Below are 21,418 nucleotides of genomic sequence, written 5' to 3'. Positions count from 1 at the left end.
CATGTTGGGAACTACTGCGCCGACCGCTCCTGGAGCGGCGGCGCAGCTGCGACTTGTAGTGCGCCGGGGACTTTGCGCCGACCGCGCTTTTACGGCGGCGGCGCTTCTAACTTTAGCCCCCGGCTTCTGCGGCCTAGCGCCGCTTCGTTCCCGCCCCCACCCTGTCAATCAGGGTAGGGGAGAGACGCTGCTCAATTGGCAGCGCCGAGGGCTGGAGCTTTATTTACATGCTCCAGCCCTCTCACTAGGCACAGGGGGAAGCAGACTTCCCGCTCTTCGTCGGTGTACGCCCAGGGCCCGCCCCACCTCTCCACAAGGACGCCGGCAGCCATTACACATGCGGTCTGGCTGGGGAAAGGCAGCAGGCTCTGGGAGACCCAGACTAGAGGGATTTCTGGCGACCACACACCGCTCCTAAGCGGGTGGTAAGCAGCACAGTAGTGCTGGCCCCTCTAGTGCCTCAGTGATATATTAGTGTACTTTTTTCTTGGTACCATATATATATATATTTATATAGTGCACTGTAAGGTCGCTTCTTGGCTGGACACCCTGTACTGCTCTGAGGAGGCAGCAACATGTCATCCGCAAAACGCAAGGCTGCCAAGGCACGGGCTGTGTACACTGTTTGTACTGCATGTGGGGCTGATCTACCGGCAGGCTCCAATGACTCACATTGTGTGCAATGTTCAGTCCCAGTGGCACTTCGTCAGCCAGAGCCTATTGTGGTGGTAGCCCAGGCAGAGACGCCTGTGATCCCTGCCCCGGTGACGGGGACAGACTTTGCAGTGTTTGCTGATAAAATGTCTGTGACTATGACAAAAATCCTGGAGACATTGCAGGCCAGGCCAGTTCCTCAGACCATGGACACTGCTGTGTCTATGCTCTCCGAACCCCCTCAGTTGGAACTAATCCGTACTTCAAGGGGGTCTCAAGCATCACAAGCTGAAGTCTCTGACTCAGATGACAGTCCCAGGCAGCCTAAGCGAGCTCGCTGGGAAAGACCCTCGACGTCATCACACTGCTCAGGGTCTCAGCGAGAAGAGTCTCTCTGTGATGAGACTGAGGACGGTGATCAGGATTCTAATCCTGAGGCCCCTCTCAATCTGGATGCCCCTGATGGTGACGCCATGGTTAATGACCTTATATCGGCGATTAATAGACTGTTGGATATTTCTCCCCCAGCTCCTTCAGCAGAGGAGGCAGCTGCACAGCAGGAGAAGTTCCATTTCCTGTATCCCAAGCGTAAATTAAGTGCTTTTTTGGACCACTCTGACTTCAGAGAATCAATCCAGAAGCACGACGCTCATCCAGACAAGCGTTTCTCTAAACGTTCTAAGGATACCCGTTATCCTTTTCCCTCTGAAGTGGCCAAACGCTGGACCCAGTGTCCAAAGGTGGATCCCCCAATTTCCAAGCTTGCGGCTAGATCCATAGTCGCAGTAGAGGATGGCGCTTCACTTAAAGATGCCAACGACAGACAGATGGACCTTTGGTTGAAATCTGTCTATGAAGCTATCGGCGCGTCGTTTGCTCCAGCATTCGCGGCCGTGTGGGCACTCCAAGCTATTTCAGCTGGTCTGGCACAGGTGGATGCTATCATGCATCCAGCAGTACCGCAGGTGGCGTCCCTAACTTCGCAAATGTCTGCGTTTGCGACCTATGCTATCAATGCTGTCCTAGAATCTACGAGCTGTACCTCTATGGCGGCCGCCAATTCTGTGGTTTTGCGCAGAGCCTTATGGTTAAAGGACTGGAAAGCAGATGCTGGTTCCAAAAAATGCTTAACCAGCTTGCCATTATCTAGAGACAGACTGTTTGGTGAGCCATTGGCTGAAATCATAAAACAGTCCAAGGGTAAGGACTCTTCCTTGCCACAGCCCAGAGCAAGTAAACCTCAACAGAAAAAGTGGCAGTCGAGGTTTCGGTCCTTTCGAGGCTCGGGCAAGGCCCAATTCTCCTCGTCCAAAACGACCCAGAAAGGACAAGGGAGCTCAGATTCCTGGCGGGCTCACTCACGCCCCAGGAAAGCAAATGGAGGAACCGCTTCCAAGGCGGCTACCTCATGACTTTCGGCCTCCTCCCTCCGCATCCTCGGTCGGTGGCAGGCTCTCCCGCTTTTGCGACATTTGGCTGTCACAGGTCAAAGACCGGTGGGTAACAGACATTTTGTCTCGCGGGTACAGAATCGAGTTCAGTTCTCGGCCTCCACTTCGGTTCTTCAGAACCTCCCCACACCCCAACCGAGCAGATGCCCTGCTGCAGGCGGTGGACTCTCTGAGAGCAGAAGGAGTCGTGATCCCTGTCCCCCCTCAGGAAAGGGGGCGAGGATTTTACTCCAATCTCTTTGTGGTTCCAAAAAAGGACGGCTCCTTCCGTGCTGTTCTGGACCTAAAACTGCTCAACAAGCATGTGAACGCCAGGCGGTTCCGGATGGAATCCCTCCGCTCAGTCATTGCCTCAATGTCCCAAGGAGATTTCCTAGCATCAATAGACATCAAAGATGCTTATCTCCACGTGCCGATTGCTACGGAGCACCAACGCTTTCTACGCTTCGTGATAGGAGACGACCATCTTCAGTTCGTGGCTCTGCCATTTGGTCTGGCGACAGCCCCTCGGGTGTTCACCAAGATCATGGCAGCAGTGGTAGCAGTCTTGCACTCTCACGGACACTCTGTGATCCCTTACTTGGACGATCTACTGGTCAAGGCACCCTCTCAGGAGGCATGCCAACTCAGCCTGAATTTTGCACTGGAGACTCTCCAGGCGTTCGGGTGGATCATCAACTTCCCAAAGTCAAATCTGTCACCGACCCAATCACTAACGTATCTTGGCATGGAGTTTCATACTCTCTCAGCGATAGTGAAGCTTCCACTGGACAAGCAGCGGTCTCTACAGACTGGGGTGCAGGCTCTCCTTCAAAGTCAGTCGCACTCCTTAAGACGCCTCATGCACTTCCTCGGGAAGATGGTGGCGGCAATAGAGGCGGTTCCGTTTGCGCAGTTTCATCTGCGTCCACTTCAATGGGACATTCTCCGCCAATGGGACGGGAAGTCAACATCCCTGGACAGGAAAGTCTCCCTTTCCCAGACGGCCAAGGACTCTCTGCAGTGGTGGCTCCTTTCCACCTCATTATCACAGGGAAGATCCTTCCTACCACCGTCCTGGGCGGTGGTCACGACAGACGCGAGTCTGTCAGGGTGGGGAGCAGTGTTTCTCCACCACAGGGCTCAGGGTACGTGGACTCAGCAGGAGTCCATCCTTCAGATCAATGTTCTGGAAATCAGAGCAGTGTTTCTTGCCCTACTAGCCTTCCAGCAGGCTGGAAGGGAAGCAGATCCGAATTCAATCGGACAACTCCACAGCGGTGGCATACATCAATCACCAAGGGGGGACACGCAGTCGGCAAGCCTTCCAGGAAGTCCGGCGCATTATGATGTGGGTGGAAGCCACGGCCTCCACCATATCCGCAGTTCACATCCCCGGCGTAGAAAACTGGGAAGCAGACTTCCTCAGTCGCCAGGGCATGGACGCAGGGGAATGGTCCCTTCACCCGGACGTGTTTCAGGAAATCTGTCGCCGATGGGGAAGGCCGGACGTCGACCTAATGGCGTCCCGGCACAACAACAAGGTCCCAACCTTCATGGCACGGTCTCGCGATCAAAGAGCTCTAGCAGCAGACGCCCTAGTGCAAGATTGGTCGCAGTTACGGCTCCCTTATGTGTTTCCACCTCTGGCACTCTTGCCCAGAGTGCTACGCAAGATCAGATCCGACTGCAGCCGCGTCATACTCGTCGCTCCAGACTGGCCGAGGAGGGCGTGGTATCCGGATCTGTGGCATCTCACGGTCGGCCAACCGTGGGCACTACCAGACCGACCAGACTTACTGTCCCAAGGGCCGTTTTTCCATCGGAATTCTGCGGCCCTGAACCTGACTGTGTGGCCATTGAGTCCTGGATCCTAGCGTCTTCAGGCTTATCCCAAGGGGTCGTTGCCACCATGAGACAGGCTAGGAAGCCCACGTCTGCTAAGATCTACCACAGAACGTGGAGGATATTCTTATCCTGGTGCTCTGCTCAGGGAGTGTCTCCCTGGCCATTTGCATTACCTACCCTTCTTTCTTTCCTGCAATCTGGGTTAGAAAAAGGTTTGTCGCTCGGCTCCCTTAAAGGACAAGTCTCGGCGCTATCCGTCTTTTTTCAGAGGCGTTTGGCACGCCTTCCTAAGGTGCGCACGTTCCTGCAGGGGGTTTGCCATATCGTACCCCCGTACAAGCGGCCGTTAGATCCATGGGATCTGAACAGGGTACTAGTTGCCCTCCAGAAGCCGCCCTTCGAGCCTCTGAGGGAGGTTTCACTCTCTAGACTATCACAGAAAGTGACTTTTCTAGTAGCGATCACATCTCTTCGGAGAGTGTCTGAGCTGGCAGCACTATCATCCAAGGCTCCCTTCCTGGTCTTCCACCAGGACAAGGTAGTGCTGCGCCCCATTCAGGAGTTTCTCCCGAAGGTGGTGTCCTCTTTTCATCTTAATCAGGATATCTCTTTGCCTTCGTTTTGTCCTCATGCAGTTCATCGGTATGAGAAGGATTTACATTTGTTAGATCTGGTGAGAGCACTCAGAATCTACATTTCCCGCACTGCGCCCTTGCGCCGTTCGGATGCACTCTTTGTCCTTGTCGCTGGTAAGCGCAAAGGGTCGCAGGCTTCTAAGGCCACCCTGGCTCGATGGATCAAAGAACCAATTCTTGAAGCCTACCGTTCTGCTGGGCTTCCGATTCCATCAGGGCTGAAGGCCCATTCTACCAGAGCCGTGGGTGCATCCTGGGCATTACGACACCAGGCTACGGCTCAACAGGTGTGCCAGGCAGCTACCTGGTCGAGTCTGCACACTTTCACCAAACATTATCAGGTGCATACCTATGCTTCGGCGGACGCCAGCCTAGGTAGAAGAGTCCTGCAGGCGGCAGTTGCCTCCCCGTAGGGGAGGGCTGTCTTGCAGCTCTAACATGAGGTATTTCTTTACCCACCCAGGGACAGCTTTTGGACGTCCCAATCGTCTGGGTCTCCCAATAGAGCGCCGAAGAAGAAGGGAATTTTGTTACTTACCGTAAATTCCTTTTCTTCTAGCTCTTATTGGGAGACCCAGCACCCGCCCTGTTGTCCTTCGGGATTTTTGGTTTGTTTGCGGGTACACATGTTGTTCATGTTGAACGGTTTTCAGTTCTCCGATGTTACTCGGAGAGAATTTGTTTAAACCAGTTATTGGCTTTCCTCCTTCTTGCTTTTGCACTAAAACTGGTGAGCCAGTGATCCCACTGGGGGTGTATAGCCAGAAGGGGAGGGGCCTTACACTTTTTAGTGTAATTGCTTTGTGTGGCCTCCGGAGGCAGTGCTATACACCCAATCGTCAATCGTCTGGGTCTCCCAATAAGAGCTAGAAGAAAAGGAATTTACGGTAAGTAACAAAATTCCCTTCTTTCCACAACTTTATCCCTGACCTGTCTGTGTTTCTTTATTTTCATGATGCTTTTTGATCCATGAAGTTCTGAAACAAACCGCTGAGGCCTTCACGAGACAGCTGTAGTTATACTGAGAATAAATTACTCACAGGTAGATATTGTGTCTTTGTCCACCTGGCCGCTGTAACCTGATACCGGAAGAGTAACTCTCCCCCTTATGGCATCCACGTACGTGCGATGCATCGCTGCCGTGGCTGTGGTTTATTGTTGCTGTGGTTATGGCGTGAATGACGACGACTCCTTCCTATCATCCCTGGTTTGCCCCAGCCGCGTCACTGTCAGGGGCGTAGGCAACATGTCCCTTAACGCGCAGATTTGCCTCCCCGTGGCATTACAAGCCCACTTTATTAGGACCTCACTAATGCCCATTAAACCAAGCTCCTGAAGAAGCCGTCCAGCGGTGAAACGTGCATCGGGGCTTACTCTGCCACCTCCATCCCAGGAATTTTCATTTCTTTGTCGCTCCATTGGGAGACCCAGACAATTGGGTGTATAGCTTCTGCCTCCGGAGGCCACACAAAGTATTACACTTTTAAAAAAGTGTAACCCCTCCCCTCTGCCTATACACCCTCCCGTGGATCACGGGCTCCTCAGTTTTATGATTTGTGTGGAAGGAGGCACACATCCACTCATAGAAAAAAAATGATTTATCATACATAGTATGACAGAAGAAAAGAGGTCCCCTATGGGGTCCCCGGCATGCTCCCTTCTCACCCCACTATGTCGGCGGTGTTGTTAAGGTTGAGGTACCTATTGCGGGTACAAAGGCTGGAGCCACATGCCGTCTCCTTCACCATCCCTTATGCGGCTCTGGGAGAAGTGGGAGCTTCATCGGTCATTCACATGCTGAGACCGTGCTCCATCCGCAGCCCCTGGTGGAACCTGCTGGACCGTAGCGTTTTCATCCCCAGGGACCGGGCCCTGCACCTTCAAGGTACTCTGTGTCCCCATGGGGGGACGGTACGGGGAGAGAGGTCGCCTCTCTCCCCAGTAGCGCCGTCCGTTGTTTTTTCATCGGACTTCCGCGCCGGCCGTGCCTGCTTGTCGGGCACGGCCTTAAATTTAGTCCCCGGCTTCATCGCGGCCTAGTCGCGAAAAATCCCGCCCCCGGGCCTGCTTGTCAGGGGGAAGGGCGGTATTTCCGACAGAGGGCTGGAGCATCTTTGCATGCCTCCCCTCCCCTCTCATGGACCACTATGGGGCCTCCAGATTCCCGCCTTTTGCCGGCGCCGCCCATGGCTCCACTCCCCCCTTGAGAGCTCCGGCAGCCATGTTTGTCATTCTGCCGGTGTATGCTGCAGCTGCACATCTCTACAGCTCTGGGGGACCCACGACAGGGAATCTGGAGGACACCAGCGGTTGGTAAGCCACACCGGTCACCCGGTGCTGGTTCCCCCAGGGTGCCGTGATATATATATATCTACATATATTATATATATTCGGAACGGCTGTTTAACCCTTTCCCATATACCCTCAGTGGTCGCTCTCCTAAGGGACACTTATTGCTTGCAGCATGTCGTCCACAAGGAGCAAAGCCCTTAAGACACAGGTTTTTTTCGCAGCCTGTACCTCTTGTGGGGCTATGTTGCCTGCGGGATCCACCTACCCTCACTGTGATCAATGCTCGACTCCTGCCACGCTTGCTCAGCCGGAGCCCGGGGCACTTGTGGGCCCCTCGGCTCATGTAGATCCCCCTGTTCCTCCTGAGCAGGCTGCAGGGACAGAGTCACCGTCATTGGCCTCTTTCGCTGAGAAACTCTCTGTCACTTTCTCAATCCATTGCACAGTCTATGGACAAATGGTCATCTAAGCTCCTTGAGGCTTTGCAGTCCAGACCGGGCTCTTCACAGGCCCCGGTCCCTGTTAGTTTGTCTCCTCCAGGGCCTTCTCGGTCCGCGCCGCAGCGCGCTCCCAGGATAGCCCCTAGGTCCCAGGCGGAGGACTCCTGCCCGGATCGCAGTCCCAGACCGGCTAAGCGGCCTCGCTGGGACTCTTCCCCGGCCTCCTCACGCTGCTCTGGATCTCAGCTGGAGGACTCTCAGGATGACGAGGCGGACGTGGGAGCTCAGGGCTCTGACCCTGACTTCGCCCTCAACCTTGATACCCCTGAGGGGGACGCCTTAGTAAATGATCTTATTTTGTCCATCAACCAGGTGTTGGATCTCTCTCCCCCGCCTCCACCGGTAGAGGAGTCGGCTTCTCAGCAGGAGAAACACCAATTTCGATTCCCCAAACGTACGCGCAATACGTTCTTTGATCACTCTAACTTCAGGGACGCTGTCCAGAAGCCCAGAGTGGTCCCGGACAAGCGCTTTGCTAAAAAGCACTCTGACACGCGTTATCCCTTTTCACCTGAGGTCGTTAAGGGCTGGGCGCACTCACCCAAGGTGGATCCGCCAGTCTCTAGATTGGCTGCTAGGTCCGTTGTGTCTGTTGCCGATGGCTCATCCCTGATGGATGCCACTGACAGACAGAGCTCTTGGTGAAGTCTATTTATGAGGCCACGGGAGCGTCTTTTGCCCCGGCCTTTGCGGCTGTGTGGGCTCTCCAAGCAATCTCGGCATGTCTGACTGAGATTAATGCTGTCACGCGGAATTCTGCTCCGCATGTGTCTTCCTTGACCTCTCAGGCATCAGCTTTTTCGTCCTACGCCATTAACGCCGTCCTGGACTCTGCTAGCCGTACGGCTGTAGCATCCGCTAACTCCGTGGCAGTCCGCAGGGCCATGTGGCTGCGCGAATGGAAAGCAGACTCTGCTTCCAAAAGGTTCTTAACTGGTTTGCCTTTTTCTGGCGAACGTTTGTTTGGCGAACGGTTGGATGAGATTATTAAGGAATCCTCGGGAAAGGACTCCTCCTTACCCCAGTCCAAACCTAAGAGACCTCAGCAGAGAAAAATCCAATCGAGGTTTCGGTCCTTTCGTCCCTCCGCCAAGCCCCAATCCTCTTCGTCCAACCGGCCGGAGAAAGGCCAGAAGAACTCCTATGGGTGGCGGTCCAAGTCACGCCCCCAAAAGGCCGCAGGAGGCACTGCCTCCAAGACGGCCTCCTCATGACTCTCGGCCTCATCTAGCCACATCCTCGATCGGTGGCAGGCTCTCCCGCTTTGGCGGCGCCTGGTGGCCACACGTTCAAAACCGACGGGTGAGAGACATTCTGTCTCATGGTTACAGGATAGAGTTCAGCTCTCGACCTACGGCTCGTTTTTTTTCAGAACCTCCCCACCCCCCGCACAGGCAGACGCACTGTTTCAGGCGGTGGACGCTCTAAAGATGGAAGGAGTTGTGATTCCCGTTCCCCTTCAGGAACGTGGTCGCGGATTTTACTCCAACTTGTTCGTGGTGCCAAAAAAGGACGGGTCTTTCCGTCCCGTTCTGGACCTCGAGCGGTTTTTCTCCACCACAGGGCTCAAGGAACCTGGACTCCAATAGAATCGTCCCTTCAGATCAATGTTCTGGAGATAAGGGCAGTATATCTAGCCCTATTGGCTTTCCATCGGTGGCTGGAGGGCAGGCAGATCCGAATCCAGTCGGACAACGCCACTGACGTCGCCTACAACAACCACCAAGGCGGCACTCGCAGTCGTCAAGCCTTCCAGGAAGTCGAGCGGATTCTGCAGTGGGTGGAAGTCACAGGCTCCACCATCTCCGCAGTTCACATCCCGGGCGTGGAAAACTGGGAAGCAGATTTTCTCAGTCGTCAGGGCATGGACGCGGGGGAATGGTCTCTTCACCCAGACGTGTTTCGAGAGATCTGTCGCCGCTGGGGAACGCCGGACGTCGATCTCATGGCATCGAGACACAACAACAAGGTCCCGGCCTTCATGGCACGGTCTTAGGATCACAGAGCTCTGGCAGCGGACGCTCTGGTCCAGGATTGGTCGCAGTTTCGACTGCCATATGTGTTTCCCCCTCTGGCAATGCTGCCCAGAGTACTACGCAAGATCCGGTCCGACTGCCGTCGCTCCATTCTCGTCGCTCCAGACTGGCCGAGGCGGTCGTGGTATCCGGATCTGTGGCATCTCACGGTGGGTCAACCGTGGGCGCTTCCAGACCGTCCAGACTTGCTGTCACAAGGGCCGTTTTTCCATCTGAATTCTGTGGCCCTCAACCTGACTGTGTGGCCATTGAGTCCTGGCTCCTAGCGTCTTCAGGGTTATCTCAGGATGTCATTGCCACCATGAGACAGGCCAGGAAGCCAACGTCCGCCAAGATCTATTACAGGTCTTGGCAAATCTTCCTATCCTGGTGCGCTGATAACGGTTTTCCTCCATGGCCGTTTGCCTTTCCCACATTCCTTTCATTCCTACAATCTGGAATGGACAAGGGTTTGTCCCTCGGCTCTCTCAAGGGCCAAGTGTCGGCGCTCTCCGTTGTTTTTTCAAAAGCGTCTAGCCAGGCTTCCGCAGGTCCGCACGTTCCTGCAGGGGGTTTGCCACATGGTCCCACCTTACAAACGTCCGTTTGATCCTTGGGATCTTAACAGGGTTCTGACGGCTCTTCAAAAGCCGCCTTTTGAGCCGCTGCGGGATGTTTCTCTTTCCCGTCTTTCTCAGAAGGTGGCCTTCCTAGTGGCGGTCACATCACTTCGGAGAGTGTCTGAGCTTGCAGCGCTGTCATGCAAAGCCCCCTTCCTGGTTTTTCACCAGGATAAGGTGGTTCTGCGTCCTGTCCCGGAATTTCTTCCTAAGGTGGTATCCCCTTTCATCTAAATCAGGATATCTCCTTGCCTTCCTTTTGCCCTAATCCAATTCACCAGTGTGAAAAGGATTTGCACTCTTTGGATCTAGTGAGAGCTCTCCGGTTCTACGTGTCTCGCACGGCGCCCCTGCGCCGTTCAGACGCGCTCTTTGTCCTTGTCGCTGGCCAGCGTAAGGGCTCTCAGGCCTCCAAGTCAACCTTGGCTCGGTGGATCAAGGAACCGATTCTCAAGGCCTACCGTTCTTCTGGGCTTCCACTTCCTTCAGGGTTGAAAGCCCATTCTACCAGAGCCGTAGGTGCGTCCTGGGCTTTGCGGCACCGGGCGACGGCTCAGCAGGTGTGTCAGACAGCTACGTGGTCTAGTCTGCACACTTTCACGAAGCACTATCAAGTGCATGCCTATGCTTCGGCAGACGCCAGTCTAGGTAGGCGAGTCCTCCAGGCGGCGGTTGCCCACCTGTAAGAGGGGGCCGTTTTCGGCTCCTTTTATTGAGGTATTCTTTTACCCACCCAGGGACTGCTCTTGGACGTCCCAATTGTCTGGGTCTCCCAATGGAGCGACAAAGAAAAAGGGAATTTTGTTTACTTACCGTAAATTCCTTTTCTTCTAGCTCCTATTGGGAGACCCAGCACCCGCCCCTGTGCCCTTCGGGCTGGTTGTTCTTTTGTGTACACATGTTGTTGATGTTGATTTGTTCTTATGGTTCATGGTCTTCAGTTCTCCGAACATCCTTCGGATTGAATTTACCCTAGACCAATTTATAAGTTTTCTCCTTCCTGCTTTTGCACCAAAACTGAGGAGCCCGTGATCCACGGGAGGGTGTATAGGCAGAGGGAAGGGGTTACACTTTTTTAAAAGTGTAATACTTTGTGTGGCCTCCGGAGGCAGAAGCTATACACCCAATTGTCTGGGTCTCCCAATAGGAGCTAGAAGAAAAGGAATTTACGGTAAGTAAACAAAATTCCCTTTTTTGCCTTGTCCTCAGGTAATTAAGCCCTATAATATATGTGATCTCTACCATGGTTATGAAGCTTCAATGTTTGTTTTCTCTATACCTTGATGTTACATGTGACTCCCATACCTGTTATTTTCCTAACAGATGTCAGAGATATATGGACTTGACTTGGCCTGGGGCAGTTGGTGATTGTGCTTCGTTATATGATTTTGAGTGGCTATTATCTTTTCTGCCACTCTCTTTTCTGCTTGCTCTATTTTATTATTGTTCATGTCATTTATGCTTACACTAATAAAGTATTATTTTTATTCTACGTTTGTTCCTTTGCTATTGATTCCCCTGTCTGGTGACTGTCTCACACCATTGACTTAGGATGTTCCAGTATTTTGATTTATAGATTTAATTTACTATTAGGGGACTCCTGAAGACAATCGGTCACTTGAGATTTTATTTAAGGCACGTCACAATTTTCAGATTTATACTTTGTAAATATTTTGAAAACCATGTATTATTTCCTTTAAACTTCACAAATACTTGCTACTTTGTTTCAGTATATCACATTTTGGGTGTAACGTGAAAAAAATGTGGAAACGTTTAAGGGGTATTAATACTTTTTTCCAGGCACTGTATGCATTTACAGTACTGTGCAAACGTTTTAGGTGTAGAAATAATACTGCTTGGTAAAAATTCTTTCAAAATTAAGTGTTAATATGTTAATAGTTTCTTTTTATCATGTAACAAAATGAAAAGTCAATGAGCAAAAGAAATATAAATCAAATCAGTATTTGGTGTGACCACTCTGCCTTTAAAAAAAACATCAATTTTTCTCAGTACACTTGCACACAGTTTTTTAAAGGAATCAGCAGAGAGGTAGTTCCAAACACCTTGGAGAGCTAACCACAGATATTCTGTGCAAATGTTGTGTAAATCCTTTGTGTATCCATGTAATCCCAGACAGACTCGATGATCATGACTCTGTGGGGGCCATATCGTCACTTCCAGGACTCCTTCTCGACTCGGGAAATATTTTGTAATGACATTGGCTGTATGTTTTGGGGTTGTTGTCCTGTTGCAAAAGAAATTTGATGACAATCAGACGCCCCGCTGATGTTATTGCATAATGGATAAGTATCTGCCTGTATTTGTCAGAACTGAAGACACCATTAATCCTGACCAAATCCCCGCTAGCTGATGCTATTTCTGAGCTAATGGCCCTGCTGGACATTCCAGTTTTGTAGAGAAGTAGGCATTTGTCTTTCATGTGCTGCAAAAAGTTTTCCTTGAGCGGCTATGGTGTCTGATGCTCGATTAAAAAAAACAAAAAAAAAAGCATGAACAGCACATTTTGGAATTGTTTCTCCGGGAGGAATTATGGCCCAGATTCATGGAAAAAAATTGCCAGAATTCTGGTGTAAATTGCTTTGAAAAGTCTCTACATTTTTGCACAACTCTGATTTGTGCAAACTTTTCAGGACTTTTGGAATTTTCACACTAGTTTTTGCAGAACCGGACAGGGGTCTCTAAATTAATCGGTAACATCTGACTTTTTCACATTCCCACATCCCTCATCAAGACGGAAGAAAATCGCCAGTCTTGATGAATCAGGGCTTATCTGTCTTGCTACTGTGCCATGTCTTGCCATGTTAGTTACTACTAGGCATTGCTCCCACCTGGCCAGAATCCTACTCCACACTGATGAGTGGCAATACCCCGAAACAGCTGTCTGTGGAGGGATACCTGGCCTTGGTATTTCCCTTGTCATATCTTTAAACTCGTCAAGAGCTGGATATTGACTAAAAGGGCCACTTAATATGGTGCTTATGGTGGTCTCCTAAAAAGAGCCACTTCTTGGCTAGGTCCTTCCCAGAGGGATATCTGGCTATTTTCTGTCGAGACTCCTAATAGAGGCTCCACGGACCCTTTTGATCTGCATGTCTTGCCATGTTGTAACATCAAAGAAGAACAAGTCCTGGAAGTGATGATATCGCTCCCACAGAGCCCTGATCTCAACCTCAATGAGTCTATCTGTCTGATAAAAAATAGGCTTTATAAGTGCTAATAGCTTATGTCGAAAACAAAAAAACAAAGCTATTGATTTTTTTCTTCATATAAAATAAATTATATAACCTACACGTAGCAAAAAAACCCAAAACACTCATCTTGGATATCACTTTTGCCATTATTGCACCATTTTGCTCTTGTAGGGGCATTTGTATATTCCTCTAACACACGTGGTCAAAATTGTTGGTACCCCTCGCTTAATGAACGAAAAACCCACTATGGTCACAGAAATAACTTGAATCTGATAAAAGTAATAATAAATAAAAGAAATCTATGAAAATGAACAAGTGAAAGTCAGACATTGCTTTTCAACCATGCTTCCACAGAATTTTTTAAAAAATAAAACTCATGAAATACCGTATTTTTTGGACTATAAGACGCACCTGACCATAAGACGCACCCTGATTTTAGAGGAGGAAAATGGGAAAATAAAATTTTAAGCAAAAAATGTGGTCATGGCACACTTATGGGGCAAGGATCTGCTGCTGACACTTATGGGGTAATGTCCTACTCATATACTCCCCATCCTGCTCATATACTCCCCATGCTGCTCATATACTCCCCATGCTGCTCATATACTCTCCATTGTGCTCATATACTCCCCATTGCTGCTCATATACTCCCCATTGCTGCTCATATACTCCCCATTGCTGCTCATATACTCCCCATTGCTGCTCATATACTCCCCATTGCTGCTCATAGACTCCCCATTGCTGCTCATAGACTCCCCATTGCTGCTCATAGACTCCCCATTGCTGCTCATAGACTCCCCATTGCTGCTCATAGACTCCCCATTGCTGCTCATAGACTCCCCATTGCTGCTCATAGACTCCCCATTGCTGCTCATAGACTCCCCAGGCTGCTCATAGACTCCCCAGCCTGCTCATATACTCCCCAGCCTGCTCATATACCCCCAATTGCTGCTCATATACCCCCCATTGCTGCTCATATACTCCCCAGCCTGCTCATATACTCCCCAGCCTGCTCATATACTTCCCAGCCTGCTCATATACTCCCCAGCCTGCTCATATACTCCCCATCCTGCTCATATACTCCCCATCCTGCTCATATACTCCCCATTGCTGCTCATATACTCCCCAGGCTGCTCATAGACTCCGCAGCCTGCTCATAGACTCCGCAGCCTGCTCATAGACTCCCCATTGCTGCTCATAGACTCCCCATTGCTGCTCATAGACTCCCCATTGCTGCTCATAGACTCCCCATTGCTGCTCATAGACTCCCCATTGCTGCTCATAGACTCCCCATTGCTGCTCATAGACTCCCCATTGCTGCTCATAATAAACCCCTATCCTGCTCACATACCCCCATCATCCTGGTGTATGGCCGCATCCTGTGGCACATAAAAAAAATATAAACGTTCATACTCCCCTTACCTCACCTCACTCCCTGCAGCACCGATCCTCTTACCGTCTGTCAGTGGCAGCGCCGCTGAGTGGAGCCGTCCCCGTTCCCCTGCAGCATTGCGATCTCCTCCTCTCTGTCCCATGTGGACACGTGCGCACAGCGATGACGTCATCGCTGTCCGCAGCGCTAGTCTCCACGCAAGTCAGCTGACCGGAGGAGACAGGAGGAGATCGCGGTGCTGCAGGGGAACGGTGAGTAATGTGCACTGATTCACTGCACCCCGCGCTGATGATGATGCACGGGGAGCAGTGAATACAGCCGCACATGATCACTCCAGGCTGTAGTTGCCAGGGGTGATCATGCGGGCCGGCTGTTTATCCCCCGCCCATCATCCCGCCCACCTGTCAGTGCCAGCTTCAGCGCTGAGAGATGATGGGCGGGAGGATGGGCGTGCATATTAAATGAGCGGGTCCACGTGGTCACGGCAGGCTGCTACATCCTGCTCGTGCCCCCAATGAACCGCTCCACCGCAGCACCCTCATTCCCCGCAGCCCTGTATTCAGACTATAAGACGCACCCCCCACTTTCCCCCAACATTTGGGGGAAAAAAGTGCGTCTTATGGTTCGAAAAATATGGTAGGCCTGGACAGAAATGATGGCACCCTTAACTTAAAGGGAAGGTGTCATCCAAAAAAAAAATAACTGAAAAAATGTAAAGTATTAATGTTTTGTTTATATATTTTTAATTGAGCTAATTGAACTGATTTTAATTGAACGGATCAATTATCAGGGAGGCACCAGGTCCCAGTCGCTTCTGACTCTATCTCTGCGGATTTTTCAGCTAGCCGAACAACATCTCTCCTCCTTAACAGCTCTTCATATCAAAGGAGCAGACAGCGAGGAAGCAGACTTCCTCAGCAGGCACTGTCTCAGTCAGAGGGGAATGGTCCCTGAACCCAGAAATCTTTAACCAGATCACGCTTCTGTGGGGTGTACCTGTACTGGACCTGTTCGCAACCAAAGCAAATTAGAAGGTGGACAAGTTCTGCTCACTCAACCCCAGAAACAGCCCATTTGCAATCGATGCCTTCCAGATATCCTGGTCAACGGGTCTCCTTTATGCATTTCCTCCCCTAAGACTGCTGCCTTCGGTACTCAGGAAAATAAGGGACGACCGAGCCAATGTCATTCTCATTGCCCCCTTCTGGCCGAAAAGAGCATGGTTTTACTGGCTTCAGAGGATGTCTCTGGTGGATCCTTGGATTCTCCCAGACGACCGACATCTCCTCTCCCAGGAACCAGTTCATCACCCCCACGATCCAGCCCTCCATTTGACGGCATGGTGTTTGAACGGCAACTATTAGCCAAACGAGGTTTTTCACCAGGGTTCATAGATACCCTTCTTAAAAGTAGGAAGCCGGTCACCACAGACATTTATGGGAGGGTCTGGAAGCGTTTTCCCCTTCAGTCAGGGGCTTGGGCGGAGGGCCCCCCCATCTATCTCGGCTATATTGGAAGTAGGTGTTGGAATTAGGTCTCTCAACCAGCACACTCAAGGTACAGGTCTCAGCCTTGGGGCACTATTTAATTGTGGCCTTGCGCAGAATGAATGGGTTAGCCGGTTTATTAGATCAAAGTCTAGGTCCATGCCGGTTCATACTCCCAGGGTTCCCCCGTGGGACCTCAATCTCGTGTTGGACGCCCTTACAGAGCCGCCATTTGAACCCTTGTGGGATGTTCCACTAAAATTGCTGTCCCTTGAGGTTTTGCTTCTCGTTATACTTACCTCGGCCAAGCGGGTGGGGGATCTCCAGGCACTGTCCATAGTGCAGATTTACACCCAAATCATGGAGGATAGGGTTGTGTTGAGGACTGATCCCTTCTATTTCCCGAAAGTAGCTAAAACCTTTCATCGCTCACAAGAAATCGTGCTCCCTTCCCTTTGTGATCCCCCTCATAAAAGAGAAAGAGGGTAGGTTACACACATTAGATGTCAGGAGGGCCCTGCTCACATATCTAGATAGGACAAAGGAATGGAGAAAGTCTCATGTCCTATTTTGTCACATTTCAACGGAAATCTAGGGGTAGTGGGGCTACTAAAGCAACCTTGGGCAGATGGATCAGGGATGCTATAACTCTGGCATACTCAGCTAAACGCAACACACCTCCTCAGGGCATTAAGGCACACTCCACTAGAGCGATATTTACATCTTGGGCAGATGCCTCTATTGACCAGATCTGCCGGGCGGCTACTTGGCCATCTCCTTGTACCTTCTTTCGCCACTATAGGCTGGACTTATCCTCCACAACTGGCCTATTTTTTGGGAGACGGGTGTTGCAAGCGGTGGTCCCTTCCTAAGGTAGTAGTTCTCTATAAATCTCTCAGGTGGTGTTGTCATGGGCGGAAGGGAAAAATCTTAATTACTTACTGGTAATGGGATTTTCAGTAGCCCATGACAGCACCCTTAGATCCCCACCTATCCACTGGTTGTGGGCACCCTTCGGGGAGTGTTAGAGTTAATGGTGTATTCTTTGGGTGGTGGTGTGATTAACATTTTGTTTTTGTTGGTCCTCTGTGGCTCTGTAAACCTATTGATGCTGAGGAGAGGTACCGCCTTTTTACTCAGTGGGTTTCCTGTCCTGATGTGGGCAGAATCTATCTCTCAGGTGGTGCTGTCATGGGCTACTGAAAATCCCATTACCGGTAAGTAATTAAGATTTTCTGTCCAGGCCTATTTCATGAGTTTTTTATTTTTAAAAAAATTCTGTGGAAGCATGGTTGAAAAATATCTGACTTTCATTCGTTCATTTTCATATTTTATTTTTTTTTATTCTTTTGTCGGATTCAAGTTATCTCTGTGTCCATTGTGGTTTTTTTTTTTCTTTCATTAAACGAGGAGTACCAACAATTTTGAACACTTGTGTATAATTTTAGTGTACTGCAAAGAGGCAGAAAATTCCCGCTAAGGCTTATTTTCGAGGAAACAAGGTAGCTGGAATACTCCTTTTAGTCAAAGATTTGGCTCTTCATTTGAGATGCCCCTGTCCAAGTAGCAGACAACCCCTTCTCATTCCCCATGTTTGCTCCCATTAAAATAAAAAAAAGCTTATTCTCTCCTCCCTTGCTGGCGCAGTTTTGGTTGTGTCTGTACTCACTTTCACGTGGCTCATGTGAGGTTTTAACATCATGCGAGCCTAGCGTCCAGTCAGCTCCTGCTTCTTTCTTTCCACCTTCAGACAAATAAGGAATTGAGAAATTCAGAGCTGCGACTGCCACCCACTTCCTTGATTACTTTTATATGTCCGAAGGTGGCTGAAAGAAGCCGGCGGTGATTAGGCGCCAGGCACGCGTGTTGTAAAAATGTCACGTGAGCCCCGGAAGAGCAAGTACTGACACCTCAGGAACAAGGACAGCACTGGAGTAGAGTATAAGCTTTTTTTATTTTAATAGGCGTAAAAATGGGGAATGAGAAGGGGTTGTCCAAGTAGTGAACAACGCCTTTAACGCCCTTGTTGTATGCACAGTTGTAGTAGTATGGTGGTGGTAAATTTTCTTGGAGGCACAACATTAGATCCATCAGTGCTACTAGCTCTGTACGTGATACATACTGCACATCATATATGCTTTTATATCTGATTATATCTCTTTATCAGTGTCACTGACACCGCTGTGGATCCTCTCAAGGCGGAACTGGCTGAACTTGAGCAATTGATCAAAGACCAGCGAGATAAGATTTGCACAGTCAAGGGGAACATACTGCGAAATGAAGAGAAGATCCAGAAGATGGTTCAGAGCATTGGAGCATCAGGCAGAGACTGATTTATGCACGGACGTTGTCATTCCATCACTTAGTAACACACTTTTGTTTCGCTACGTCATGTCATAAAATATCTATTTATTTTGCTTTTGTTCAGGGTGAGTGATTATATTCTATGCATTGTTTGAGAGCTTTTCTGCCATTTTTCTTTGCAAATGGCTTCTTCCATTTTGAGGCTGATCTCCATGATTATGAAATAGATTGATCCTTATAGTGGACATAAATTTAAAGAGAACCGATCAGCTGATCCATGATGCGAGAAACATGAACAGCATGGATCCGAGACCACTACAGACGAAAACATAAAGCTAGAACTAACTAATTCAAGAGTTAGGTCTCAACCAGCTTCCCCCAGCCCGCTCAACTAAACTGACAGGTCTCTGCCTAAGGCCAGAGTCAAGTGAGACTTGGCGAGTCTCGCATCGGCATCACCCGACACAGCCGCACACTCTCGGACAGGAGCGGGTCAGCTGCATAGAAATACATGCAGCTAAGAAGCTCCTGTCCATAGTGTGTGGCCGCCCCGGGTGATGCCGATGCGTGACTCGCCGAGTCATACACAAGTCTGACTCTGGCCTAAAACAGATGATGAGAGACATGGTAGTCTAGCTAAGTGTGTTCATTGAAGCAGACGAGGACCTACTTCTTGGATTAATCAGCTTTTCCAATATGTAGCTATTTGTAATGTAAGAAATGGTCTCAAATTCATGCTGACTGTAGTCCGGACAGCAAGAATTAGCTTACGTGTTCCCTTGTTTTAAACAACGCTAGACTTGTATGTTCCTTCTTTACACACCTTCGTAAAGAAATGTTTGGATCACTACTGCAACCCATTCAGACATTAGGGCCCAGGTTGGATAGTCCGTTGGGCTTTTTTTTTGAATAAAGGCTATTTTTACAGGTGTTTTAGGCTGCTATTCATGATAGCAGCCTGAAATACCTGTAAAAATAGCCTTTATTCCAAATAAGTGAAAAGCGATGAGCTATACCTTTTTAGAAGGATGCTTAAAGGAAGGACACCCCATTTGGGACCATTTACAGCAGGGAAACCGGATGATCAAGTTCACTTTAACCTCTTTTACAATGCATTGATGTAAAGAAAAGCCTAATTTTTCACATTTTCTTCAGAAAGTTACATCCGTATTTGTTTTTAGACCTAGCTGGAATTAGCGAATAATTTAATTTCTACAATATAATTTAGACATGAGATTGTCGACTTGTCACACCATAACTGACTGAATCTGCTGCAAATAGTGAACATGTATACCGTAAAGTGAATGTCAACTTTGGTGAAATTTGAGGCTATCTAGGTAAATAAAAATGGTACTCTGAGTACATCTAAGAGTAAACTCACACGAGCGTATGACTCACACAAGTGCAATGCGAGAAAATCTCACTTTGCACTCGGCCCTATTTAAGACAATGCTGCAGATCAGATCTGCGAGATTTTCCTCAGCCCTAATCTGACTGAAGAAAAAAATCACAGCATGATGCAATTGTCATCTGCGAGTCTCTCATTACTCGCACCCATGCAAGTCTATGGGTGCGAGTGAAACGTCGGACTGCACTTGGGTGACATCCAAGTGCAGTGTGATAATTGCATCAGCTGACAATGGAGGATAGGGAGAGCTTAATCCTTCCCTCTCCTCCGCTGCTGTGATCGCAAGATCGGATCAGAGTTGCATGACATTCGGCTCACGATGGCAGCATAGTGGCAGCCGACAATCATTAGCATATCACCTCTGCATTTACATCGGATGTCACATGCTAGTGTGACTCCAGCCTAAAATTAAAGATTAACACACTGGCTGCCTGAAGTCCCCACTAGATGGAGCTTACATCATACTGTCATACACTGATATCAATAGTCATTATGCAGGAAGATTCCATGCTCCCTCTAGTGGTGGCTGCAGGCACTCTACAGCTCTTTTTTTTAAAGGGTTATTATTCTCATTGTATTAAATGGATAAAATTGCAAAGCATTTGTAAAAAAAAAAAAAAAAAAGAAACAACTTGCAATTTACTTGGTATTAAAAATCCACTCTCTTCTCAGCAATGGAGGGATTTTTTACTTAGTAATTTACTACTTGTTCCTAATGTTATGCGCAACTGCTGCATTGGACCGCAGTTTGCATGCCCTTTTCTATAGGGCTTGTAAGCGCTGCCCTGAAATAGGCTAGAGCCTCCAGGCTTCAGTGTTACTACGTTCTTCTGATGCTGCAAAGGCAAAGCTGTCCATGGAACATCGCAAAATGCACTTTGCCGCTGTCATGAACTATCAATGATTCAATAGCTCAGATGAGGAGACAACCCCATTGTAAGTGCTGTAAAAAAATACATATGATAGATGAAAGGATGTTGGACCTAGCAGAACAGCTCCTGTGCAGGATGGCTGGCCACTGGCTAACCCTAATTTGCAGGAGACATAATTGTATCTTATTTAATATTGCAAAATTCTTTTTTTTTTTTTTTTTTTTTTTAAATCTGTTGTCCACTACCAAACAACCCAGGGGTTTTCCTATGAGCAAAGTTACTTTTTAAAGTTGATTTTAATCAATAGATCTTGGAATAATATTAATTTCCACTATTGGATGTGTTTAAAAGAAATGTTCCTCTGCTGAGATAATGTTATGATTGTGTCCCGGCTCTATATTGTGTAATGGCTGTGTCTTACCGTACAGGGACATGGTCTGATCATAGCACAGCTCCTAGGCAGGGGAGGACATAAAGAAGAATACAAACATTACAGCGCAGGATCACAATTATTTTCTTTGAGGTAAAACAAAAACATTTAAAAACAGGCAAGGAAATGTTTTACCTCACAAAAAGAATCAGCAGTGATCCTGTGCTGTAATGTCTTTATACTTTTTTGCGTCCTCCCCGGCCCAGGAGATGTGGTATGATCAGGCCATGTCACCGTACGGTCAGACACGGCCATTACACAGTACACAGCAGTGGCACATATATAAGATTATCTCAGCACAGGGACATATTTTTTAAC

General features: G+C 49.2%; 1 protein-coding gene across 4 annotated transcripts in view; it reads left to right on the top strand.

The window, feature by feature from the left end:
• The window catches only part of TRAF3IP1 (TRAF3 interacting protein 1), a 121,610-nt gene extending 100,580 nt beyond the window's left edge, over positions 1-21,030 (top strand). For all 4 annotated transcript variants that reach the window (XM_075317461.1, XM_075317459.1, XM_075317460.1 and 1 more), the window contains one exon: positions 18,254-21,030. In XM_075317461.1, the coding sequence (XP_075173576.1) occupies positions 18,254-18,419 (166 nt within the window). In that variant the 3' untranslated portion in view covers positions 18,420-21,030. The remainder of the gene's footprint in view (positions 1-18,253) is intronic.
• Positions 21,031-21,418: the final 388 nt, after the last annotated feature.

This window comes from Anomaloglossus baeobatrachus, chromosome 7 (genome assembly GCF_048569485.1).
Source record: "Anomaloglossus baeobatrachus isolate aAnoBae1 chromosome 7, aAnoBae1.hap1, whole genome shotgun sequence".
NCBI classification, from domain to species: Eukaryota; Metazoa; Chordata; class Amphibia; order Anura; family Aromobatidae; genus Anomaloglossus; species Anomaloglossus baeobatrachus.
Note: the sequence above shows the minus strand (reverse complement) of the source record. Positions and strands in the feature narration are given on the sequence as shown.